The sequence below is a fragment of the Salvelinus fontinalis genome, chromosome 7 (genome assembly GCF_029448725.1).
Source record: "Salvelinus fontinalis isolate EN_2023a chromosome 7, ASM2944872v1, whole genome shotgun sequence".
NCBI lineage: Eukaryota > Metazoa > Chordata > Actinopteri > Salmoniformes > Salmonidae > Salvelinus > Salvelinus fontinalis.
The window spans coordinates 50,198,849-50,226,718 of NC_074671.1; the positions used below are offsets into that span (position 1 = coordinate 50,198,849).

Genomic DNA, 27,870 nt, shown 5'->3' on the forward strand with positions numbered 1-27,870 from the left:
CGCCCTATGGGTCTTCCAATCACGGCCTGTTGTGATACAGCCTGGAATCGAACCAGGGTCTGTAGTGACACCTCTAGCATTGACATGCAGTGCCTTAGACAGCTGTGCCACTCGGGAGCCCTAAACACACTATCAACAAACTATCTGTTGATTAGCAAATGCTTCATATGGTTAGGGCTAGGTTTAGAATAAGGGTTAGGGCAAAGGTTAAGGTTACGGTTAGGGTAAGTGTTAAGTTTAGGGCTAGGATAAGTGTTAAGTTTAGGGCTAGGATAAGGTTGTGGTTAGTAGATAGTTAGTTGAAGTGTTACTGATAGCTTGTAGACCGTTTGTAGAGCGTCTACAGATGGACTATCCAAATAAAGCGTTACCCATCCAACAAACATATCACCCACACATTAAACGAGAGAGAATGACAGAGTGCTTCTGTTTGGCTGGGTCTTCCTTTTACGACATTCCTGAACCGGCACAAGCAGGTTTTCCTCCGGGGAGGAATGTTTGTTCTCTGGGCCTGTGGGGAGACTCCTGCTTCCACTGCTTCTGCTTCTCTTCCCGCTTCTTCTGCCCACTGGTTCCCGAGACTCAGAGAGACATCTGGGACTGAGACGGAGACCATGGCTTTCCACAACCTCTGTCTGCAGGTTCTACTGCTAACTGCCTTCCTCTCCTACTGCGCTCACTCAGGTAAAACCCTTCCGTCACTCTCACATTCATATTGTACATTTGTGATTGAGTGTACTCACTGACCCATCACATGAATACTGTAAATTCGCAGGTTGATGCATTCAAATGTCATAGTATACTGCCACGTGACAAAATTGTTTAAGTAGAATAGAGATTCGGAAAAGTGTGCCTGCACGCCTGCCTCGATATATTTTCCCCATCTCACTCTTTTTTCGAAATTGCTGAGATCGGCCGAGACAGGATTTCTTCTTCCTCTTGAGGACAAGTGTGACATCTGATTTTGAAAGAGTTCCGTGGCTATTCTATCCGCCTTGTAGCCACCATCTTGGATGCTCTGTAGGAAGCTTTGATTTTTGAAGCTCACCGGGAGAAAGAATAATGGCTAAAAGAGAGAGAGAGGGAGAAAAAAGGAGAGGTAAACCAAGAGAATAGCAAGAGGGAGGGAGAGTTAAAAAAAAAGTGGGGAGAAAGAGATGGATTGAAGTATTTGTGTGTGGAGGACAAAAGGAGGTCAAACCAAACCACAGCTCCTGGAGGGAGGATTTCACACCCTCGTGTCACATTGTTTGTCCGTGAATATCACCCTCCTACCGTCTACTGTCTGCTAGCTAGAGGAGGAAGGTCTCACTACCTCTCTAACCGGCCATCTAATATCAAACCAGACCCCACTGCATTTAAAGAACTACATTGATACAACACGTCCATTACCCTTTACACTTGTGGGAATGGGCTTATATGGATCGGGCTACATTGAAATGTTTCTTAGAGAATAAATATGAAAAGCATATGCATAACCATGGTAACAATTGAATTGGAACAGTTTGGAGATAACGGGTACATGATTAGACCAAAGTTGGGCACACTTGACACAAGACTGAATCCAAACATTACACTGTTGATTGTATGCCCATTTTACTGTGCTTTTCCCCATATTTGTTGAAAACGAAATCCCGAAAATACTCTGGATATATTCTGTAACATGATGATAATATTTCTGGAGAATGTGGGGTAGGCGCAACATAAGACAAAAACATTTGAATGGTTTGAGTGAGATGTCTAACTGGTGTCTCCAAGTGGTCACACACCTCTCCAAAGTGTGCACCGATCCGAAGTCATTTCAATGCACTTTTATGACTCAAAGAAGAGTCTACAATTATACGTTTTTATTTTAATTTTTTAGCTCTCCTAGCTGTGCCATTGAGGAACTACAGCAAGCACAGTCGTAGTTGTTTTGTTTGGAACACAACCCTACAATCACACAATTACTGTTGTTGTTTACGCAATCCAAAAACGGTCCATTCTAAATCTCAACCTAGGTCAGGTGGGCATGATTTAAAAGTGTGTTCTATTGCCAACATTATAAAATACGATCTTACAGTGTTAGGTTTTCACAAGGCAATTCAGAGAAGCAGAATTGTGGTGCGCATTGAAAGGAGTGTTCTTCAAAATTACTCTAACAGGCTCATTCTGTTCAGGACAACCCAGGGTATGATGATATGCCATCTTATGTATGTACATCAAACATAGTGATCATAAACGTTGACATCGCATATGGCAAGAGTTTTATGATTTGGAGATGTGAAGTGCACATTTGGACTCACAGATGTTTGACTTGCTTGTTTGACATCAAAGCGGCATTTATTATAATCCTCAACGTCTCACCTTTCAAAATGACATAGAGTCCTCATCATTTATTTCCCCCACTCAGACAACCAAAAAGGTGCTAGAGTTGCCTAATTCCCAGGAAGGATGGGGGTAACTTCTTGTCACACGCGGTGCTCAAGTTCAGAACGGCAGTCATCAAACCCCATACAAGAGCTGTGAAGCGCGGAGCCTGAGCTGTTAATTTGTTTTAGAAGCTTGCGGTTTGTGTTCATCTTGCATAGCACTGGTTGAAAAATAGAAATACCAGTGCCAGAATTCCATTGTTCCTCAACGGACCTTCTAACGTGTTGCTTGGGTTGCTTGGTAGTACTTTGATAACTGGAGTGTTTTTCAAGTATTTGTGTGGTGAATGGGTATGAAGGGAGGGATAAAACCTTTTTTTATACATGTATATATATATATACTAAAGGTTTCTATATACTGCATCGGTTTGATGTCTTGATAGGAGAATTGTAACACGTAAATGTTATAAAACCGAGCTGCTTCAGTGTTAGATTTCTTAGATACTCTTTACATGAACTTTCTCTCTGTCATAGGGCATAATAATAATATACACTGAGTGTACAAAACATTAGGAACACCTGCTCTTTCCATGACATAGAGTAGACTGACCAGGTGAATCCAGATGAAAGCCATAATCCCGTATTGGTGTCACTTGTTAAATCCACTTCAATCAGTGTAGATGAAGGGGAGGAGAACTGTTAAAGAAGGATTTTTAAGCCTTGAGACAACTGAGACATGGATTGTGTATGAGTGCCATTCAGAGGGTGAATGGGCAAGACAAAAGATTGAAGTGCCTTTGAACAGGGTATGGTAGTAGGTGCCAGGCGAGTGTGTCAAGAACTGCAACGCTGCTGGGTTTTTCCCACACAGCAGTTTACCGTGTGTATCTAGAAGGGTCCACCACCCAAAAACATCCAGCCAACTTGACACAACCGTGAAGAGCACAGGAGTCAACATGGGCCAGCATCTTGTAGAGTCCATGCTCAGACGAATTGAGGCTGTTCTGAGGGCAAAAAGGGGTGCACTCAGTGTACGTCTTTCATAATAATGATATCACAGTTGATACAAACTGATGTGATGTTTAGACCAAGTACAATATACCCGATTTGTCTTTATTTAACCTCTTGTCTGTGCGTCTCCAACAGATGGCACAGCGGAGAGCAAGCTCCACAGACTGCTGAAGAAAAGAGATGGTAATATGGATTATGGCTGTTTTTCAGTAGACACATCTCACAGCTGAGACGACACACACACTGACCACTGAGCCACACTACATCCACATGTCTGCGTCATACATGTCAGGAAAACAATTCACCTTTCACTTGCTTATAAAGGTTAAATAAAAATAAAAAATAAAAAACTTTATCGACAAATCCACCTCAGGCGGTAAACTTTTCACACTTGTCTAGCTTGGAATAGCCCTGGCAAGTTCAGACAGACCTCCATGGCACGCAGCACACGTAGTCCTCTGTGGGACGAGTGCCTGGATTGATAAGTGACAGTTTCAGATGATGATGGCTTTATGAGTCTTATTAATAATCTAAAAACACCCGTTGATATTTATAGAGTGTCGCTGATGCAGCCTTAGGCTCCTCTCCTGTCTGTCCTGGCTGCTGCTGGTCGGTCAGAACCACTCAATCTCTCTGTCACTGACAGCTCCCCTGCTCCCTACACACTTCCCCTGCCTCCGACCCTGCTGTAGGCAAACAGGTGTGCTTATTGACTGCTCTACATCCGCAACTTGTCCCTTAACCTCTCCTACCTGTATTTCCTTAGTGGGCGGAGGTATGAAGCCTGTGGGGGTGGCGGTGACCCCTTCCAAGGCCAAAGAGTTCCTGACCTCCCTACGGAGGCCCAAGAGGAACATCTGGGACCGCAGCAGGCCAGATGTGCAGCAATGGATCATGCAGTTTATGCACATGGGCTATGACGAGGCGGTAGGTGCACTGCACACTGCACCCTTCACAATACACTGCACTCTGCACACACAGATGCTTTACCCATTGGTCAGTGAAACATTCCTACAGTCCTTACAGTGATCCGAACTAGTTAACAACAACTGCATCATATACTATCATTTATTATAAACTGGGTGGTTTGAGCCCTGAATGCTGATTGGCTGACAGCCGTGTTATATCAGACAGTATATCACGGGTATGACAAAGCATTTATTTTTACTGCTCTAATTACGTTGGTAACCAGTTTATAATAGCAATAAGGCACCTCGGTTGTTTGTGGTATCTGACCAATATACCACGGCTAAGGGCTGTTTCCAGGCACGGCGGAAGAACAGCCGTTAGCCGTGGTGTATTGGCCATATACCACACCCCCTCACGCCTTATTGCTTAAATATACAATTCCATGTGATATTACAAATAACTGACTTACAGGAAGAATGTACAGCACAGTACAAGCACATTCCTATTATGTTCCTAGTTATTTTCCTTGTACCTTTAATCTAATCTGAATTATTTCCCTTTAATATGGTTATAGAAACTCTACCTATTTTTCCATCCTTGTATAAGTCACATGGTGGCATTTACAGGAATGATAGGTGAACATATGAAAAGGTCAGTCTTTGTGTTTGCTTTAGTCTCATACAGGCTGTACAAAGACATGACTTCCCGTCTACAGCAATGTCTTAGCACCACAATGCAACCACTCCGCCGTCTAGACAGTTCTATTAGAATGTGTGTGTGTGTGTGTGTGTGTGTGTGTGTGTGTGTGTGTGTGTGTGTGTGTGTGTGTGTGTGTGTGTGTGTGTGTGTGTGTGTGTGTGTGTGTGTAACCTCTCTCCACTGTCCAGACAGCTCTATTATAAGGTGTGTGTTGATATTTTTTATAACAGTTAGCGAGGCTGTGTGATTGGGTTAATGTCGGTATCTGTGAAACCTGTCTCCTAGCGGGCTCAGCAGGCTGCCCCCTGTGTGTGTGTGTCAGTTCATCCCAGCTCCAACATCAGTCGATGAGGGGCCATAATATTATTCTCACATCTGCGGCCATCGTCCAACAGTGGCAGACCTGTCCAAACCGTCTCGCCACATAAAGCCCCCTGACTTCAGAAATGCCTAATAGAAAACGTGTCAGTTAATTATTCAAGACGAACGTGAGGTTGCCCTCTAACGCCAGTAATACTACAGCTCAGACACAGAATCCCTTCCAAAACCTCATCTATTCAAACATGTTTACACTACTTTAGGTTTATTTCCCACTGGGGTCATACATTATATACTCTTCCATTCAAAAGTTTGGGGTCACTTAGAAATGTCCTTGTTTTTGAATGAAAAGCACGTTTTTTTGTCCATTAAAATAACATCAAATTGATCAGAAGTACAGTGTAGACATTGTTAATGTTGTAAATGACTATTGTAGCTGGAAACGGCTGATTTTGTATGGAATATCTACTTCATACAGTAGGCGTACAGAGGCCCATTATCAGCCACCATCACTCCTGTGTTCCAATGGCACGTTGTGCTAGCTAATCCAAGTATATAATTTTTAAAGGCTAATTAATAATTAGAAAACCCCTTTGCAATAATGTTAGCACAGTTCAAAACTGTTGTTCTGATTAAAGAAGCAATAAAACTGGCCTTCTTTAGGCTAGTTGAGTATCTGGAGCATCAGCAATTTGTGGGTTCGATCACAGGCTCAAAATGGCCAGAAACAAAGTAATTTCTTCTGAAACTCGTCAGTCTATTCTTGTTCTGAGAAATGAAGGCTATTCCATGCGAGAAATTGCCAAGAAACTGAAGATCTCGTACAACGCGTGTACTACTCCCTTCACAGAACAGCGCAAACTGGCCCTAACCAGAATAGAAAGAGTGGGAGTCCCTGAGCAAGAGGACAAGTACATTAGAGTGTCTAGTTTGAGAAACAGACTCCTCAACTGGCAGCTTCATTAAATAGTCCCCACAAAACACCAGTCTCAACGTCAAGAGGCGACTCTGGGATGTTGGCCTTCTAGGCAGAGTTGCAAAGAAAAAGCCATATCTCAGACTGGCCAATAAAAATAAAAGATTAAGATGGGCAAAAGAACACAGACACTGGACAGAGGAACTCTGCTTAGAAGGCCAGCATCCCGGAGTGACCTCTTCACTGTTGACGGTGAGTACTATTTAATGAAGCTGCCAGTTGAGGACTTGTGAGGCGTCTAACACAACGTGCCATTGGAACACAGGAGTGATCGTTGCTGATAATGGCCCTCTGTACGCCTACCTAGATTTTCCATATAGAATCTGCCGTTTCCAGCTACAATAGTCATTTACAACACTAACAATGTCTACACTGTGTTTCTGATCAATTTGATGTTATTTTAATGGATAAAACATGTGCTGTTCTTTAAAAAACAAGGATATGTCCAAGTGATCCCAAACTTTTGAACGGTAGTGTATATATATACACTGCTCAAAAAAAATAAAGGGAACACTAAAATAACACATCCTAGATCTGAATGAATGAAATATTCTTATTAAATACTTTTTTCTTTACATAGTTGAATGTGCTGACAACAAAATCACACAAAAATGATCAATGGAAATCAAATTTATCAACCCATAGAGGTCTGGATTTGGAGTCACACTCAAAATTAAAGTGGAAAACCACACTACAGGCTGATCCAACTTTGATGTAATGTCCCTAAAACAAGTCAAAATGAGGCTCAGTAGTGTGTATGGCCTCCACGTGCCTGTATGACTTCCCAACAATGCCTGGTCATTCTCCTGATGAGGTGACGGATGTTCTCCTGAGGGATCTCCTCCCAGACCTGGACTAAAGCATCCGCCAACTCCTGGACAGTCTGTGGTGCAACGTGGCTTTGGTGGATGGAGCGAGACATGATGTGATGTGCTCAATTGGATTCAGGTCTGGGGAACGGGCGGGCCAGTCCATAGCATCAATGCCTTCCTCTTGCAGGAACTGCTGACACACTCCAGCCACATGAGGTCTAGCATTGTCTTGCATTAGGAGGAACCCAAGGCCAACCGCACCAGCATATGGTCTCACAAGGGGTCTGAGGATCTCATCTCGGTACCTAATGGCAGTCAGGCTACCTCTGGCGAGCACATGGAGGGCTGTGCGGCCCCCCAAAGAAATGCCACCCCACATCATGACTGACCCACCGCCAAACCGGTCATGCTGGAGGATGTTGCAGGCAGCAGAACGTTCTCCACGGCGTCTCCAGACTCTGTCACGTCTGTCACATGTGCTCAGTGTGAACCTGCTTTCATCTGTGAAGAACACAGTGACGAATTTGCCAATCTTGGTGTTTCTGGCAAATGCCAAACGTCCTGCACGGTGTTGGGCTGTAAGCACAACCCCCACCTGTGGACGTCGGGCTGGGCTCTGGCAGTGCTCCTCCTTGCACAAAGGCGGAGGTAGCGGTCCTGCTGCTGGGTTGTTGCCCTCCTACGGCCTCCTCCACGTCTCCTGATGTACCGCCAGCATTCAAAAGTGACCAAAACATCAGCCAGGAAGCATAGGAACTGAGAAGTGGTCTGTGGTCATCACCTGCAGAACCACTCCTTTATTGGGGGTGTCTTGCTAATTGCCTATAATTTCCACCTATTGTCTATTCCATTTGCACAACAGCATGTGAAATGTATTGTCAATCAGTGTTGCTCCTAAGTGGACAGTTTGATTTCACAGAAGTGTGATTGACTTGGAGTTACATTGTGTTGTTTAAGTGTTCCCTTTATTTTTTGAGCAGTGTATATATAAAAATGCACTCATTGTACTGCAAGTCACTTTGGATCAAAGCATCTGCTATGATATTATTTCATTGTATCTCCAGTTGTCCTTGAGATGGATCTCTCCAACTGCAGCTGTCACACAAATACCTCTGTCACACACTACCTCAGCTGTCACACACTACCTCTTCTAACACCTTGTCTATTCACTCTCATTCAAACAAGTTCACGAGTCTTCTAGCTTGATTTCATTAACGTTTAATCTCTTGTTGTCCATCCATCCCACAGAGGCTTGAGACTGACCTGTCCTACTGGATGGACCTGGCCCGGTCGTCAGATCAAGGTCGCCAGCACCATTATGACGAGAACGCCCCCATCGGGCCCCAGGACCCCGGGTCCTACAGACACGGCGCCAATGTCAATTATGACTACTATTAATTGGCCCACTGTGATTTACTCAGCTTCTCTGTCTCAACATAAAAAATCACATGAGCGTAAAGGGATAGTTCTGATATTTTACATATTAAGATATGTGTTCCCTTAGACTACTTCAAAGGAAGGAAACAAATGTGTTATGTAAAATCGCTGAACTGTCCCAATCACATAAGTGCTTCCCTCTTCTGCCTTCTGCAACTTATCCCTCTGATGCTATTCTGCACACATACAATAATGTAGCCTTCTCTGTAATGCAAGAAATAGAGCTAAGACATGCTTGTCCCAGACTATGGATTGGGTTTCACTGTCTCTACATTGTATCCTTTGCTGTCCGGGAGATTGAGACCTGCTGATGTACATGCTGTGATGGGACCACAATGCATTGGGTTGATCTGTCTGAATAACTAAATAAAGACAGTTAAAACCTTTAATAATTCATGACTCTTGTACATGTTGTGTCCAGTGTGTGGTGAACCAGCAGACCGTAGATACAGGCAGTACCTCAACCAGCCTTTAGATTAGTTGCCAATTTATCCCTAAACTGACGCAAAAAAAAAAAAAAACATTGTGGTGAAATAATGGAAAACGGGAGGGGTGGCGACACAGCAAGCAGCACCAACTACAGTCAACAGTTTAATGGAAGAAAAAGACGGAGGTTAAAAGAGAAGAGAAGCTAGGGAGTGAGTGCTATCTCTTCTAACCTGTGGTTTGTCCCACTGAAATTGATTTTCTGTAGGATTGGGATGAGTTAGTGCTATCCGGGATCCTTGGGATGTCCATACCCTAACCCTAACCCTAACACTACCCTAACCTTAACCCTTACCTAACCCTTACCTTAACCCTTACCGTAACCATTTAAAATGTCAACTTCATTGTTGAGTTGGGACATCCCAAGGTTCCCAGATAACACTGACCGATTGGGACGGTTTCTGCTACTAATGTGTAATTAATGTGTGTTGTGTTTGAGTTGTTTGAGCTGCTCCCTGTGATAGGGCTGCCTTATACAACTGTCAAACAGTCAGAAAGTAGCAACAGTGGATGAGAAATGTTCCACTCTGAAGCACAATGGAATATCTGTCAGTGATTTGTTCATGTCCATAGTCTCTTACAGAAAATACATAGTAGTGATACATAGTCTTGTAGTGAACTATTGCATTTTGCAGTAGCTATACACACTAAACAAATCTGAAGGGGGGGGGGGTCACGACTTTGTAGACAAGCAGCAGTATGGACCGGGAGTAAAGTTCTGAGCCTTATGTTATTGCTTTCAGATCCCTAGCTTACATCTCATAAGTTCTCCTAACCTGCTACGAAAAGTATTTTCTGAAATAAGCTGTATACCATCTTGTCAAAACTACATCTCTGTCAACACTACACCACTCCCTGCTCACCACAGGGATAGTAGCCAGAATATTTGTTCTGAGAATAGCTACACTCACACATCACTGTTTCCCCATCTTTCTAATTCACACAAATCAGCCTTATCACACGCAGCCAGTTAGATTTCCTGCCTCTAATTGATAACACAAACAAGTTGATCTGTCATATATTTGAATAATAATGTACATGTGTTGTGATAACATTCATACTAATTTCACTGTTTTGATTCCATAGAATGTCACTTCCACTTATCACACATGTTCTTGTTGGAATGAGCAACATGCGTCTCTGATCCTGCTCCATTTTGCTCCTGCTCCATTTTGCTCCTGCTCCATTTTGCTCCGGGTAGTGTTATTCAGATGTTGTCCAAAGAGGGGCGCTAAAAATCACACATATGAGAGATGAGGCCACGTCCAACTGGGAATTATGTTTATAGAGAAACGTTTAGTCTAGTGTGGAAATGTAAGTGGTTTACCATGCATTTGATCAGTTAAGGAAAGTAATTGAGAGCAAATATTTACTTTCTCGTATGGTTTGGCTGTAAAGTATTAGTTTAGATGGTAAAGTCTGCATTATTTGGATAAACATAGATGCCCCAAAAGATAAAGGACATACAAACCATAAGGAAAGACATCATGTGACCAACAAATCTAGGACACCATAATAACAGTTATTTGTGGCCATCATAAAAACCCATGAGTAACTGCATTCAGCAGGTCTACTCCCTTCCCATAGACTTTTTATGTTGTTTTCCCCCTGCTCCTCTGAATCAAATCCAATTTGATTGGTCGCATACACATATTTAGCAGATGTTATTGCGGGTTTAGCGACATGCTTGTGTTCCTAGCTCCAGCAGTGCAGTAATATCTAACAATTCACACATACCTAAAAGTAAAATAATGGAATTAAGAATTATTAGGACACAGGATCTCTCTATCATTGTTATTTTACTCTGCTTCTATTTCTTGCCCACAGGCCATCAATGGATCACTATGGATTCCCTCAGGAGGCTAAGTCACCAATCTGAGAGATGATTAAAATATGCATAATACAAAATAAAGAAAAAGTTAGGTTAGTGAATGCTATAGGATGCTGTCACCTCCAAGTGTACATCCCAAATGGCACCCTATTCCCACCATAGGGTTCTGGTCAAAAATAGTACAATATAGAGTGTCATTTGGGATGCATCCTTGTGCTTTTTAAAAGGGCAACAAGAGAGCCATGGTCCCTCTCTGTGGAATGCTTAAGGGGGGTCTTGTGGGCTGGAAGCTGTGTTTTTTGTGGCGTAATGGCTCTGGTTACTAGGTGTCAAAGTGCTTGGGCAGAGAGAGACATCTCGTCCCTCAGGGTTGCTTGGAGCCCAGGAACAGCAAGTGGACACTATGCCATGGGTCAATGTCTTTTCTGTTGTCCATTTTCTGCCTTCAATAAAAAGAATCTCTGCTCATGTTCTGGTATATAACAAATTATTTTTCTATACTTTCTGACCATGAAACCTAATCAATCATACCTCGATTGCTTTTCTTACAAGATAAAATGAACAATTCTGAGAAATGTTAATTAAACAGTTTTAGACTATTATGGCTGTCAGAGAACATTCAGGCTATTATCTGGGGGTTCTGGGAATTGTGTATTTTTCCCCCTGCCCTTCCACACACACACCTTCTGTCCACGTGCATATATATATGAACCTACACTGATGACTCACACACTTTATCCGCCGCACAGCGCAGATTCAATAACCTATTTCCATGCTGCCGGAATAAATCAAATGGTAATTATAATCCGACACCGAGGTCTGCAATATTTCACATGAACATTTCCAAATTGAAGGATTTATATGCACATGAGGCATTGGCATGACAAATCAACGTTTATTGGTCACATACACAGTTTAGCAGATGTTAGAGCGGGTGCAAAGAAATGCTTACGTTACTAGCTCCTAACAATGCAGTAAAATGTTTTTTTTTAACAAAAATATCCCCCCAAAAATGTTTAAAAAAAAATAATCTAGATACGTCACAACGAATCCACTTAAACTAAATAACACCAACAGTAATCCATATGCAATCTATACGTGCAGTATAAAGTGTAACTACAATGCAATGTACAGCAGTAGAAATTACAATGAGCTTTGTCGAGAATACAGTATTTAAATACACAGTACATGGCAAACTGTAGCATACACACTTGTTAATCCTGTCCAGCCAGCGCACATGATTCGGTTTATCAAGGCGCTTGTTGATTAGTTGAATCAGGTATGTTAGTGCTGGGTGAAAATACAAACCTTCATCCCTGTGAGCATCCACTACCAGGATCAGATGTAACATATATGCAGGAAGTCAGGAAACAGAACGTGAATTATATAATAATCCTGCCGTTAATACTAAACGTAACCAAAAACCTATACTGTCTGATGACTGAAATTTACTGAGGGCTATAGGAAGGGAAAGTAATCAGGGTGGTGATTAAGTCCAGGTGTGCGTAACGATGGGGAGCAGGTGGGCGCCATGATGGTTGCCAGGTGTGCTCAAAGTAGACCCGCAACGTTGAGCGCCGGAGGGGTGAAGTGGGAGTAGACGTGACACCAGAATTGGAATGCCTGCAACTGGAAACCTGCTATAAAAAAGAATGAAAGACCTGAAGGAGAATATATTGCCTTAAAGCTAGAATCCTTAATTGAAACAATAACAAAGTATCTCCCTGTCTCTATTTTAGTTAAAAGCAGAGGGATGGGTCTGGAGAAACATAACCACTCTCAAATTCATAGAGAAAGCCCGGAATGCAAGGACTGACTATTCATGGTATTTTACATTTGAGTTATAACCATGTTTTTGTGCTATACAGTGTTGTTTGCAGACATTGGAGTAAAGCAAGCTTATATTTTGGGTTCTGATGGGGTGTGAGAGTTGAACTAAGCTCATTAGTCATTTATGTTATATTATTTTACTATCAATGGGTATATATCATTAATTTATAACTCAAAAAATTGATGTAGCAACTAAGGATTATAGGTTTAAAAAACGGCATGTTGACTATTATTTGATCAACGGCCTTGGATGCATGCCTCTGGGACACTATACAACACAGCAAACAGCTCATCAGCACAACATAGCTTCTACATGACCGTTTCAGTTCATTAGACACATGCTCTTTCAGATCCATAGCTCTCAGGGGGGTCATGGACTCATTTAATTGATAAATACCAGCAAGATACTTGGAGACTGGAGTGTTTAATTACTGTGTGTAATATAGGGTCTAACAAGTAAGTTTATATTCATTTTGAAACAAGCCATCGGAATATAGAATTACTTGTTAGACCCTATCTTTATTTTCAAACAATCCATCATATTATAGATTTGTGTGAAGAAATTGGAGAAGCGGTAGAAATGTGGTGGTTAATGGAATGTTATATCGTATTGGTTCTATCGCTTGAAAACATTTCATGTTTTCATATGTATCTGAGCGATATGCCGTTCAAGCAGGCAGAAATACAGCCAGTATGACGCATCAGACTGGCTGTATTGCTGCCTGCTTGCATGGTGAATAGCTCAAAGATGCACAAATACGATGTAACATTCAAAATGGGGGAATATTTCCTTTAACTAAGTCGATTAGTGTTGATGAAACTGATGCCACACACACTGAGACACACACACACATTTTTATGATGCACTAATTAAAGACAATATAGTTGCGAGTGTTACTGGCATGCTTCCTGTAATTTATAAAAATAGAATACTGGTATAAAACATTTTCTATCAACGATAATGGAAGTAGGCCCCAGGTTCAGTCAATGTAGATGTGTTTGAAAATATATGTCATTCAAGGCTTGTTTGATTCCAGCACAGCTTGCTAACAGCCTAAGCACTTCCTCTCTGCACCACATGGTATGAAGTAAAACCCCTCTGGGGCGAGAATCCGGCTCCTCAAACAGACAAATTAGAACAACTACAGTAAGAGCTTAATTGACAGATAATCTACTTCAGAGGGATGCGTGTCATTTTCTCTCGAACCATGGTAGAGGATGCTTGCAGATATTAAAGATATTTTCATATGATCCCAGCTCTTCTAGATTATTTCACTTAGAAAAATGACAATATATCAAATTGAAGTGTGTAATTTATGATGGTCCAGATAGATGGTTCCTATGCATCATCCTAATCCACACAGGACAGGCAGAACTTGATGAAAGGACTTCCCTGAAGCTGCAGGTGACATGGTCACGTGACACTGGAGAATAATCAGCAAAGATCAGTGTTGCTTATTGACATGTGAGATGAGGAAAAGGGAAAGTGGTGTTTCTGTCATGTCTCGCCAGACAGAACTAGTTCTACAACGATCCCTCAGCCTCTGTCATAGGCTTTCATCCTAAATGGCACAAACGTCTACCGAAAACAATCACTTTCATCATAAACTTGTGTCTTCAGGCATGACTCAAAAGACATAGCCTGTCTGCATGAAAGGTCTACTCTAACTAAATCACCCTCTTCCCTCTAGGACCTTCAGACAGAAGCCAGGCCGGGGCTGTTTAGAAGCCAAAGAAGAAACAGAAGCGATTTAAATGTCCTCTCTCTTTTCACATCCAGTATTCATCCAGTATTCCCATGGGCTCCCACCAAAGCCTCTCTGTGTGATTGACAAGCCATGTTCCAACCCCTCAGAGAGATACTTGTCATGTCTGGCTTTTATGCAGTATGCACTAAAGACTGGCCACTAAATTACTGACAGGGATGGAGGAGGACAGTCACGTATACATTGACTCACAGGGAATTTTTAATGACACTCAAGAATTATTTGGGAATGACAAAAATGTGATCTTTCAATCCATAGAGGGAAATAATAGAGGATAAGAAAGTTTTGTAATGTAATCTAAAACAAAATCATAAACAATAATGGTCACACAGGTGCTCTTTGGCCCCTACTGGCCCGTCTTGAGGTTTGTTTTCTCACCAGAGCGTGGGAGAGAGTTGTAGTGTGAGTGACTTTGTCTTATAGCTGAAGGGCAGCACAGTGCCATGCCTAGCTACCACCTCAGCGTTTAATTAACTTATTCCGACTCCCCGGCCTCCTGATGCCATCTCTGTACATGGCATATGCTGTGAACATATTTCACTTAGATGCTCTGGGCGGAATACGGACATGGAAACCAAACAGAGGTAACTGGAATATGAGGCATACGTCTATTCAAGTGACATGACCGTCATTTTTTCTTTAAATGAAATATTGTATTTATAGTATCTCTTAAAAAAATACCATATAAAACATAATTTATCAGTAGCAATATGAAGTTTGTCCAAACAACGTTGACTTTTGCATGATGTGTGATATCTTGTGTTATAGTCTTGTTCAGTCGACCACGAAGACAATAACAATGGCGACCTTTTAAAATGAGGCATCAGACTCATGTCACAGAAAAGAGATTGATGTTTTTGAATTTCAGGAAAACCAAATAAATTTGAAGTCCTGATGGGTTTTTGCTTCAGAAAGGTAATCTCATGGTTGTGGCACAAAATCGATTGAGTCATCTTGATGAGACAGAGTCTGTCACTTTTTGTATCCAAATTATGAGAATTTAAAACCAACTATTAACCTGTCTAGGAACCCCCCACCCCCCCCCCACATTCCACTGAAAAGGCAGCGCGGGAAATTCAAAAATATTTTTTCGAAATATTTCACTTTCACACATTAACAAGTCCAATACAGCAAATGAAAGATAAACATCTCGTGAGTCCAGCCAACATGTCTGATTTTTTAAATGTTTTACAGCGAAAACACCACATATATTTATGTTAGCTCACCACCAAATCCAAAAAAGCACAGACATTTCTTTCACAGCAAAGGTAGCTTTCACAAAACCCACAAATAGAGATAAAATTAATCACTAACCTTTGAACATCTTCATCAGATGAGTCATATAAAATCATGTTACACAATACATTTATGTTTTGTTCGATAATGTGCATATATATTTATTTAAAAAATCTCAGTTTACATTGGCGCGTTACGTGCAGTAATGTTTTGATTCCAAAACATCCGGTGATTTTGCATAAATACTCATAATAAACATTGATTAAAGATGCAAGTGTTATTCACATAATTAAAGATAAACTTATCCTCTATGCAACCGCTGTGTCAGATTTCAAAATAAACTTTACGGAAAAAGATTAATCTGAGAACGGCGCTCAGAGCACAATCCAGCCAAAGAAATAGTCGCCATTTTGGCGTCAACAAAATCTACAAAAACACTATAAATATGCACTTACCTTCAAATAACTTCATCAGAAGGCACTCCCAGGATTCCCAGATCGACAATAAATGACTGAAAAGTTTCATAAAGCCCATCATTTAGCCACTTGTTGTTAGCATGTTCAGCCCAGGAATCCATTTTCATGACGCACGAGCAATCCCTCCAGACAAACTCAAAAAGTTCCGTTACAGGTCGTAGAAACAGGTCAAATGATGTAAGCAATCCATATTTAGTATGTGTTTTACATTAATCATCAATAAGGATCCAACCGGAGAATTTCATTGTCTGAAGAAAGAGCATTGGAACGAGAGCACTCTCTCTCGTGAGCGCGCCAAAAGAGACTGAAAGTTTCTGACGACCACTCAGTAAAATAGCTCCTATGAGCCCCTCCTTTATAGTAGAATCATATAACTAAAATCTAAAGATGGTGACATCTAGTGGAAGCCTGAGGAAGTGTTTGCTTATCCATAACTAGAAGGGGTATCATTTGACACTGTTTTGAAAATTGAGTTCTCACTTCCTGTTTTGACCTCTTCTCAGGTTTTTGTCTGCCCAATGAATTCTGTTATACTTACAGACATAATTCAAACAGTTTTAGAAACTTCAGAGTGTTTTCTATACAATAGTAATAATAATATGCATGTATTACCTTCTGGGACAGAGTAGGAGGAAATTCCGTTTGGGCACGCAATTTGTTCAAAGTCGAAATGCTGCCCCCTATGCCGATGAAGTTTTAAACAATAGACAGATTTGTCTGAACCTTTTGATAGCACCTTCACTGTTTGTCAACATTCTTTCTGTTTCACCAAAACCCTTTTTAATGCATTAGCAAACCTCAAATTACAAGAGATGTTCCAACACTGCATTGAGATGCTGAGTGGCGCAGCGGTCTAAGGCACTGCATCTCAGGGCTAGAGGTGTCACTACAGACCCTGGTTCGATTCCAGGCTGTATCACAGCCGGCCGTGATTGGGAGTCCCATAGGGAGGTGCACAATTGGCCCAGTGTTGCCCGGGTTAGGGTTTGGCCTTGATAGGCCATCATTGTAAACTGGCTTGCCTAGTTAAATAAAAATGAAATATTAAATTGTCCTTAACTTTTACTGCCTCTGAAACCCGGATCCGGGATCCCCCCCCACCCCCCTCACACTGATTAGCATCGCTAGCATAGCGTCACATTTAAATAGTAGCATCTAAATATCATTAAATCACAAGTCCAAGACACCTAATGAAAGATACAGATCTTGTGAATCAAGTCACCATTTCAGATCTTTAAAATGTTTTACAGGGAATACAAAATATGTAAATCTATTAGCTAACCATGTTAGCAAAAGACACCCTTTTTCTTTGTCCACCATTTTTTCTCAACACCAGTAGCTATCACCAATTTGGCTAAACTAAGATATTGATAGCCACTAACCAAGAAAAAAGCTCATCAGATGACAGTCTGATAACATATTTATGGTATAGGATAGGTTTTGTTAGAAAAATTTGCATATTTCAGGTATAAATCATAGTTTGCCATTGCAGCCAGCATCACAAATCTCACCAAAGCTCCTAGAATTACTACAGACAGCAACGTGTATTACCCATTTACTCATCATAAAACATTTCTTAAAAATACACAGCATATAGCAATGGAAAGACACAGATCTTGTGAATTCAGACAACATTTCAGATTTTCTAAGTGTTTTACGGCGAAAACACAATAAATCGTTATATTAGCATACCACATACGCAAACGTTACCCGAGCACTGATTCTAGCCAAAGAGAGCGATATCATATCATCGCCAAAATATATTACTTTTTTCACTAACCTTCTCAGAATCCTTCAGATGATACTCCTGTAACATCATTGTAACGGTCCTGACCAGTTTTATGTTGGTTTTGTATGTGTAATTGGTCAGGGCGTTAGTTTTGGGTGGGCAGTCTATGTTATCTGTTTCTATGTTGGTTTTGGTTGCCTGGTATGGCTCTTAATTAGAGGCAGGTGTTTTGCGTTCTCCTCTAATTAAGAGTCATATTTAGGTAGGGTGTTCTCACTGTTTGTTTGTGGGTGATTGTCTTCCGTGTCTGTATGTTATTTCGTACCACACGGGACTGTTTCGGTTTATGTAGTCTGTTTCCATTTCGTGCGTTCTTCGTGTCAATGTAAGTTCTCATGTTTAGGTCAGTCTACGTCGTTTGTTATTTTGTATCATTTCAAGTGTAGTTAGTTCGTGTTCGTTTTTTCGTCTTGTTTAATAAATATGTATTCAAACTTCGCTGCGCCTTGGTTCCCTCAATACTCCTCCTTTTCCGAAGATGGAGAGGAGGAGGATCGCCATTACAGAATCACCCACCATACCAGAGCCAAGCAGCGGAGTCAACGGAGTAAGGGACAGGAAAAGAAGGAGCAATGGACATGGGACGATGTATTGGACGGAAAGGGTTGCTACACTTGGGAGGAGATCCTGGCTGGTAGGGATCGCCTCCCATGGGAACAGCTGGAGGCACTGAGGAGAGCAGAGGCTACCGGAGAGAGGAACCGGAGCTATGAGGGAACGCGTCTGGCACGGAAGCCCAAAAAGCCCGTAAGTAATTCCCAAAAATTTATTGGGGGGGGCTAGGAGGTAGTGGGCCTAGGGCAGGTAGGAGACCTGCGCCCACTTCTCAGGCTTACCGTGGAGAGCGGGAGTACGGGCAGGCGCCGTGTTACGCAGTAGAGCGCACGGTGTCTCCTGTACGAGTGCATAGCCCAGTGCGGGTTATTCCACCTCCCCGCACTGGTAGGGCTAGATTGGGTATTGAGCCAGGTGTCATGAGGCCGGCTCAACGCGTCTGGTCTCCAGTGCGTCTCCTCGGGCCGGCATACATGGCACCTGCCTTACGCATGGTTTCCCCGGTTCGCCTACATAGCCCGGTGCGGGTTATTCCACCTCCCCGCACTGGTCGGGCAACCGGGAGTATTCAACCAGGTAAGGTTGGGCAGGCTCAATGCTCAAGAGTGCCAGTACACCTCCACGGTCCGGTATTTCCGGCGCCACCTCCCCGCCCCAGCCTAGTACCTACAGTGTCTACACTACGCACTAGGCTACCAGTGCGTATCCTGAGCCCTGTTCCTCCTCCACGCACTCTCCCTGTAGTGCGTGTATCTAGCCCGGTGCCTCCAGTTCCGGCACCACGCACTAAGCCACCTGTGCGTCTCCAGAGCCCTGAACACACTGTATCTTCTCCCCCTACTAATCCTGATGTGCTTGTCCTCAGCCCGGTGTCACCAGTGCCGGTACCTCGCATCAGGTATAGAGTGGGCTTTGAGAATGCAGTGTGCCCTGTCCCTGCTCCCCGCACTAGTAGGAAGGTGCTTATCCTTAGCCCGGTGCCTCCAGTTCCGGCACCACGCACCAGGTCTACAGTGCGCCGTATCCGGCCAGAGCCATCCGTCTCCCCAGCGCCATCTGAGCCATCCGTCTCCCCAGCGCCATCTGAGCCATCCGTCTCCCCAGCGCCATCTGAGCCATCCGTCTCCCCAGCGCCGTCTGAGCCATCCGTCTGCCAGGAGCCTGCAAAGCCGCCCGTCTGCCATGAGCCTGCAAAGCCGCCCGTCTGCCATGAGCCTACAGAGCCATCCGCCAGACAGGAGCCGCTAGAGCCGTCAGCCAGACAGGAGCCGCTAGAGCCGTCAGCCAGACAGGATCTGCCAGAGCCGTCAGCCAGACAGGATCTGCCAGAGCCGCCAACCAGACAGGATCTGCCAGAGCCGCCAACCAGACAGGATCTGCCAGAGCCGCCAACCAGACAGGATCTGCCAGAGCCGCCAACCAGACAGGATCTGCCAGAGCCGCCAACCAGACAGGATCTGCCAGAGCCGTCAGAGAGCCATGAGCGTCGAGAGCCGTCAGCCCGCCATGAGCGTCGAGAGCCGTCAGCCCGCCATGAGCGTCGAGAGCCGTCAGCCCGCCATGAGCGTCGAGAGCCGTCAGCCCGCCATGAGCGTCGAGAGCCGTCAGCCCGCCATGAGCGTCGAGAGCCGTCAGCCCGCCATGAGCGTCGAGAGCCGTCAGCCCGCCATGAGCGTCGAGAGCCGTCAGCCTGCATAGACCTGCCAGAGTCCCTCAGCCAGGATCTGCCAGAGTTTATCAGCCGGGACCTGCCCTTTGTCCCGGTGTTGCCCCTTGTCCCGGTGTTGCCCCTTGTCCCGGTGCTGCCCCTTGTCCCGGTGCTGCCCCTTGTCCCGGTGCTGCCCCTTGTCCCGGTGCTGCCCCTTGTCCCGGTGCTGCCCCTTGTCCCGGTGCTGCCCCTTGTCCCGGTGCTGCCCCTTGTCCCGGTGCTGCCCCTTGTCCCGGTGCTGCCCCTTGTCCCGGTGCTGCCCCTTGTCCCGGTGCTGCCCTTTGTCCTGGTGCTGCCCCTTCTCCTGGTGCTGGCGGTTTATTTAGGGGATGTGAGTTTTAGGGTGGGCATTGGGAGGGGAAGACAAAAACGGGGAGTGACTATGGTGGTGTGGGGACAGCGTCCAGAGCCGGAGCCACCACCGTGGTCAACTGCCCACCCAGACCCTCCCCTGGACTTTGTGCTGGTGCGCCCGGAGTTCGCACCTTGAGGGGGGGGTTATGTAACGGTCCTGACCAGTTTTATGTTGGTTTTGTATGTGTAATTGGTCAGGGCGTTAGTTTTGGGTGGGCAGTCTATGTTATCTGTTTCTATGTTGGTTTTGGTTGCCTGGTATGGCTCTTAATTAGAGGCAGGTGTTTTGCGTTCTCCTCTAATTAAGAGTCATATTTAGGTAGGGTGTTCTCACTGTTTGTTTGTGGGTGATTGTCTTCCGTGTCTGTATGTTATTTCGTACCACACGGGACTGTTTCGGTTTATGTAGTCTGTTTCCATTTCGTGCGTTCTTCGTGTCAATGTAAGTTCTCATGTTTAGGTCAGTCTACGTCGTTTGTTATTTTGTATCATTTCAAGTGTAGTTCGTGTTCGTTTTTTCGTCTTGTTTAATAAATATGTATTCAAACTTCGCTGCGCCTTGGTTCCCTCAATACTCCTCCTTTTCCGAAGATGGAGAGGAGGAGGATCGCCGTTACAATCATATTACAACATACATATACAGTTTGTTCGAAAATGTGCATATTTAGCCATAAAAAAACGTGGTTATACAATGAAAATAGTAGCAAAACAAGCCTGGTAAAGTCGGTCGCCATCTTTGAGTGATCTAGTTTAATCAATAGCTAATCATATACTTGACAAAAAAATACAGGGTTGACAGGAATCGAAAGACAAATTAGTTCTTAATGCAATCGCTGATTTACATTTTTTAAATTATCCTTACTTTTCAATACAGGTTGCGCCAAGCGAAGCTATAGCAAACAAGATGGCGACATAAACGTTTAACATTTATCGACAAACACGATTTATCATCATAAATTGTTCTTACTGTGAGCTGTTCTTCCATCAGAATCTTGGACAAAGAATTCTTTCTTGGGTCTAATCTTCTTTTGGTCGAAAGATGTCCACTTGTCCGTCGAAATGCCCACTAACGTACGACCGGGAGCCCGAAATGTGCCCAGCGCGTCAAAGTGCACAACAAAGCAATGCCTCAAAATCGCACTAAACGGATATAAATTGCTATGAAACAGTTTAAATTAACTACCTTATGATGTTTTTAACTCCTATAAGGAGTAGAAACATGTACGGAAAAATATAACTGGCTACACAATGCTTGGAAAAAGAGCCGTTCAGTGTCCTCCGCGCGCATGACGCATCTGGGAAAAAGTTCCTACCTACACGTGTTTTTGTTTCATAGGGGCTGTGATTGGGCAATCGACACCATTCAAATCGTCATCACGTAAAGGCATCCAGGGGAAGACGTAAGCAGTGTCCGTATCCTCATAGCAATAACAGTGGCCTTAAAACTGACTCCAGATCAGGGGCCAAAATGTGTGAAATCTGACTCCATGTCAGGGAAATTGCTGTAGAATGACTTCTGTTCCACTCAGAGACAAAATTCCAACGCCTATAGAAACTAGAGACTGTTTTCTATCCAATAATAGTAATAATATGCATATTGTACGATAATGAATTTAGTAGGAAGCCGTTTAATCTGTAATGCAATTATGCTAATGAGAAAACAGCACCCCCTGTAGTCGCAAGAAGTTAACCCAATGAGTTCCCCCATGACGCTAGCACGTTTTTGACTTTTAACTCATTTTAAACATTGTGCGTTTGAGCAGACTTCTGGGTTGTGCGTTTGAGCAGACTTCTGGGTTGTGCGTTTGAGCAGACTTCTGGGTTGTGCGTTTGAGCAGACTTCTGGGTTGTAACATTTGACTTGTCTGTTTCTTCCGCATCTGTTGGTACCATTAGTCGTTGTGATTTAACAGGGGCTGAGCTAGAGCTGTGTTTGAGACAAGGGCAGATGCTTGAAGGGGTCCGGTGCCAGGTCTTTTTACAAAAACGTCTATAGAGTCTGAATGGTTTGAGCTACAAACTATTAAAGGCTATCTATGAAAAGCTGAGACTCTCACGAACACGCACATGTTTTCTCTATGACACTGCTACCTAGAAGATAATAGTAAATCCCAGAACATAGTATCTATAATACTGTAATAAGCTTACATTGTTGCTGTCACAAGCTTAACTCAACAGTTGTCACTGACTAGTTGGATATTCATTTCCCACTGAGAAAACAATTTCTGTACTTACAGCATTAATCAATTCCTTTTTATCAGTGTTTTTAATTGACATTTGTCAATAAAACTCATGATTGCAACTGTTTATGTCAACTAGTTTTATGTTCTAACTGTAGCCCTGGTTATCCTGAAAAGAAAATGGTCAAACATTTCATTGTGAGTCTAAATATAAGGCTGGACATGGAGATGTGTTTTTTTCTGGGGTCTCGGGACTGATGGGGTTAAATAATCCTCACACTTCAGGTCTTGGTGGGGTGTACAAAGTGCTCTCATCACCTCTCAGCAGAAATGAACCCTTTCCATTTTGTCTGAGACGTCATAGATCGGATCATAAGTCATTCCAGGTCACAGTACATCCAAATAGTTGCCCTTGATTACCCCTGTGTCCTCAACTATCTTTCCTATCGTTGTCATTATTCTCTTTCAGGCTCTATACAGGTCCCTGCAGCACTCTAACAACCATTTACATGCAAAGTGTAACACTTCCCCCAACCCTTCTAACACCCTTCCGCACCATCTCTCTCTCCACCACACTGTAAAACTGTCTTGTTGTTTTGCCAGGATTATACAATAAAACTAACAATGAAGTATCAGATTAATAATGTTCAGTAAACGACAATGCACTCTGGGTGATTTTAGGCGTAAACAGTCAATTATAACGTAAATTCCAAAGAAACTTTGGTTTAACAGTACATTACTGTAACTGCACAGCGTTGTTGGATTGGCAACTGGCAACTTTTTCAAACAGTTCTGAGTGATAGGATTGAGAGACATCTGAATATTACACTGTAATGAAAAACTGATCTACATGGTACATTTTTACATTTATCAACAGTAAAATACTGTGAAGCACTACAGTATACTCCAGCATACTGTGAATGACAATGCATTGTGGGAAAATGTTGTTGGCAGGGAAATATTTGCTGTATTTCAAAAGGGTACTTTAATCCTACCCCACAGAATACAGTACTGTACCATATTTTTGGAGCGCCAAAAACCGTTTGACCACACTGTAAAAACTGTAACTTATTGGCAGCCTGTTACTACTGTTACCGTTAATTCCCCAAAAATTGGTTGAAGATAAGTTGATTTTGTGGCTATAATAAGTTATTTTGTGGTTGTTTCTGGCTCATTAACCTATTTTAATGAGCCAGAAAGAAGCTACATTTGTGCTACCCATTAGTGAGAGTGCTGTACCAATTTAACTGATATGCGGTAGAACTGCCCCAACAATTAAATGTGTATTGGGGACAGATTGAAGTGGCAGCAAGTCTCAAACCTTTAATGGTTGAGTATTTGCCATGTCCTTTGCCCTGTAGTCACCTCCAGTTTGGAATACCAAAATGTGGTATTTTATAGCACTTGCCATTTTAGAGGCCTTAGCAAAGGCTTCCAAAGTGGCATTCATTGATATTCTGTAATATGTAAACACATTACCTAGCAGTCAACCTGCTTTCACCAATCCCATGCAATTACGGTAAAATACTGTAAAACACAAACCCCATCTGCCCTTATTGAGTTTAATTCATCCATTCTTTACAATTACCATAATACGATTACAATAATGCACTCTACTGTTCTATGGTAAAAAAAAAACATCACAGTAACACTATTGGATACCCTAAAATACGGTATGGTAACATACTGTATGGGTTTATTTTCTGCATATGCATCTTTCTTCCCACATCAGTCAGGAAATTAAAGCTTGGTCGCAAATGGGTCTTCGAAATGGACAATGAACCCACGCATACTTCAAAGTTGTGGCAAAATTGCTTACCGGCAACAAAATCAAGGTATTGGAGTGGCCATCACAAAGCCCTGACCTCAATCCTATAGAAAATGTGTGGGCAGAACTGAAAAAGCGTGCGTGAGCAAGGAGGCCTACAAACCTGACTCAGTTACACCAGCTCTGTCAGGAGGAATGGGCCACATTTCATTGAACTTATTGTGGGAAGCTTGTGGAATGCTACCTGAAACGTTTGACCCAAGTTAAACAATTTAAAGGCAATGCTACCAAATACTAATTGAGTGTATGTAAACTTCTGACCCACTGGGAATGTGATGAAAGAAATAAAAGCTGAAATAAATCATTCTCTCTACTATTATTCTGACATTTGACATTCTTAAAATGAAGTGGTTATCCTAATTGACCTAAGACAGGGAATTCTTACTACGTTTAAATGTCAAGAATTGTGAAAAACAGAGTTTAAATGTATTTGGCTAAGGTGTATGTAAACTTCAGGCTTCAACTGTACATAGACTTGGAATCATTTGCCACTTTAATAATGGAACACTTGTCACTTTAATAATTTTTACATACTGCTTTACTTATCTCATGTGTATATACTGTATTCTATTCTTCTGTATTTTAGTCAATGGCACTCCGACATTGCTCGTCCTAATATTTATATATTTCTTAATTCCATTCTTTTACATTTAGATTTGTGTGTATTGTTAGATACTACTGCACTGTTGGAGCTAGGAACACAAGCATTTCGCTACACCCGCAATAACATCTGCAAAATATGTGTATGTGACCAATAAAAGTTGATTTGATTTTATTAACATCTCATGGATGATCAATGGAAGCAGGATGCGCCTGAGCTCAATTTCTAGTCTCATGGCAAAGGGTCTGAATATTTATGTAAATAAGGCATTTCTGTTTTTTTTATACATCTGCAAACATTTCTACTAACCTGTTTTCGCTTTGTCATTATGGTGTATTGTGTTTAGATTGATGAGGAAAACATGAATTTGTTCCAGAATACGGCTATAACGTAACAAGGTGTAGAAAAGGTGAAGGGGTCTGAATACTTTCCGAAGGACCTGTGTTGTGAGACTGACCCTCTTCTTCTTCTCTCTCCTCAATGGCACCACCACACATTGAACAAGGCTCCTTCAGCTTTATGACAGATAATTGGCAGACAAGACATGGACTAGCCTTCCCCCTGATGGTAATAAGACCCACACAACTCCCCAGCCTGTGTTCCTCTTTCACTGCTGCTGGACCAACTAGGCTTAATGCAAGACTGTCAGTCTTCATGTGTTCAACCACATGCTGCTAATGTCGCTTGGACCCTGAAACGGTTTCAAAACCCAGAAGAAATAAGAAAGTCATGTTTCCGGTCTTATTGCTTTCAGACTCTCAACTCTGGAGAGGTTAGGTTAGCATTGCTGCAGCGGCAAGGGCGTGCATGCATTCATAGCTTGGCAATCTGTGTCTTCGTACTCATCACCACGTCTCCACAGGTGTTAATGTGATAATGCACGCCCTGAAGCTCTGCCTACGTATCAATCAAGGTTACGCCCAGCAGTCTCATGATGTCCCTAATGTTCCATGGAGATAGTCGTGATAGGGTTCCGCAGTGTGTGTGTGTGTGTGGGGGGAGAGCTGTCCCTATTGTAGGACCGACGCTGGAGATGAGAAGAAGGTACGTGGAGTTGAACATTTAATGGGGAACAGACAGGTAACAGTGACAGCGTCAGCACTCGGGTGAACATGAACAAGGACATATGACAATCAATGCAGAAGCAGGGAACATAGCAGGGAACCAGACGGATATAGGGGAGGTAATGACAGAGGTGATTGAGTCCAGGTGATTGAGTCCAGTGCGCAATGCTAGGGAGCCTGTCGCACTCGAGCGCCAGAGGGGAATTGCGGGAGCAGGCATAACACCTATAGGAGATAAAGAGAGGAACGCTCTCAGTCAAACACCAGGTGTACCAGCCCAAACTTATATGCTGTTCAGACATATTTAGAATGTTGAACTTATGGCATGGCGTGGCATTTTCTTTCCATGGCAAATGAGGTGTACAGGTAACGTGTATGTTGTATTATGCTACACGATTCCCCCATGCACCACATGTACCCACCGGGGTACAGCATGATAAGGTCATGGCCCTTGACTAATAGCCCTTACATTCTCAACAATGCCTAGATATATTTAAAAAAAAATTGAATAGGAATTCCATGATGTCGGCAGTGTTACAAAGTGTTAGGGGATTACCGATGGAATACAGGAAATAGCAGACAGAGATGATGGGAGAGACTCACAATTATAAGAAGAAGCAAAAACAAAGAGAGGCTAAGGGGACAGAACATCGTCGTAAACTCTCATGCAGCACAAACCGGTTTCCTGTGAAAAAAATCTAAGGGCATAGCCAAGCAAACACAGCTAGAACAGGACAATTTGGACAATGTGTTGTTATTGCTGGAGGAACAGTGGCTTGTTAAGTTAACTAACAGTCAATCCACTTACAATCTGAATCTCTAAACTCTCCCCTCTCCTGTTCTGAGAATATGCACCAATAGTCACATAGCGATATGAGGGGGATTTGGAAGAAGTGGAGAGAGGGGAGAGAAACCTCATCTGCCTTGTCCTACAGCAACAGTGTGACTAAATGTGTGAAACTCAGAAGAGAGAGCCATTCAGAGGGGACTCAAAGGTTTGTAGAGCTAGTTAGTTGAGAGGGCCTGCAGTACGCTGAATTTATCTCATTTTCAGTTGTTATTAATGCCGAATTATAAGACATCTCATGACAGTGAAGGTCCGATTGATGACTTCAGGCTTAATTTAATCCACTTTATAGCGCGACTGACAATTAAAGGCAATGGTCCCGGGGTCGTAGAGGCTGCATTCAAGGTAAACGCTGCATTTGTCGGCTCAATCGGAAATTACCTTTAAATGTGAACCCCTGCAATCAGGTGTCATATTATAAGGCTCTGAGTGGTCATTCCCATGGAATCAGTGTTACCCTTGTGTTGAATACACATTATTTTATCTTGATATGATATTCAACAGTATCCCACTTCTGAGAAAACATTCAGTTTTTTGGGAAGACAGCTTGAATGTAATGGTAGTGGTTACCACACAGTTGTCAGCAATCAAAATCAATGACACAGAATGTACAGAAATATTTTGCTAGACCCAGCCTTGGCTGTTCTGGCATCTTGCCTGCGTCCTGCTTCCCCTGTGCACCAAAAACAGTGGTATGTCTATTATCTCTGACTTGTTTGCTGAAAGATTAAACAATTATTAACAGTTATCTTTTCCTCCTGTCACGAATCTTTAACAGCGTCTAGTGATTCATTTACATTTAAATT

General features: G+C 42.8%; 1 protein-coding gene across 1 annotated transcript; it reads left to right on the forward strand.

Annotated features, from left to right (window-relative positions):
- The first annotated feature begins 398 nt into the window (after nucleotides 1-398).
- On the forward strand, nucleotides 399-8,867 carry LOC129858849 (augurin-A-like). The gene is made up of 4 exons (XM_055928085.1): nucleotides 399-684; nucleotides 3,498-3,545; nucleotides 4,129-4,289; nucleotides 8,325-8,867. The coding sequence occupies exons 1-4, from the start codon at nucleotides 495-497 to the stop codon at nucleotides 8,472-8,474; spliced, it is 549 nt and encodes a 182-aa protein (XP_055784060.1). The 5' UTR covers nucleotides 399-494; the 3' UTR covers nucleotides 8,475-8,867.
- Nucleotides 8,868-27,870: the final 19,003 nt, after the last annotated feature.

What these genes read in the sequence shown, in the direction of transcription:
- LOC129858849 (XM_055928085.1), top strand. Translation starts at nt 495, where the DNA reads ATGTTTGTTCTCTGGGCCTGTGGGGAGACTCCTGCTTCCACTGCTTCT. An exon ending in CTCCTACTGCGCTCACTCAG is followed by an intron (nt 685 to 3,497) that starts GTAAAACCCTTC and finishes CGTCTCCAACAG; the next exon opens with ATGGCACAGCGGAGAGCAAG. An exon ending in ACATGGGCTATGACGAGGCG is followed by an intron (nt 4,290 to 8,324) that starts GTAGGTGCACTG and finishes TCCATCCCACAG; the next exon opens with AGGCTTGAGACTGACCTGTC.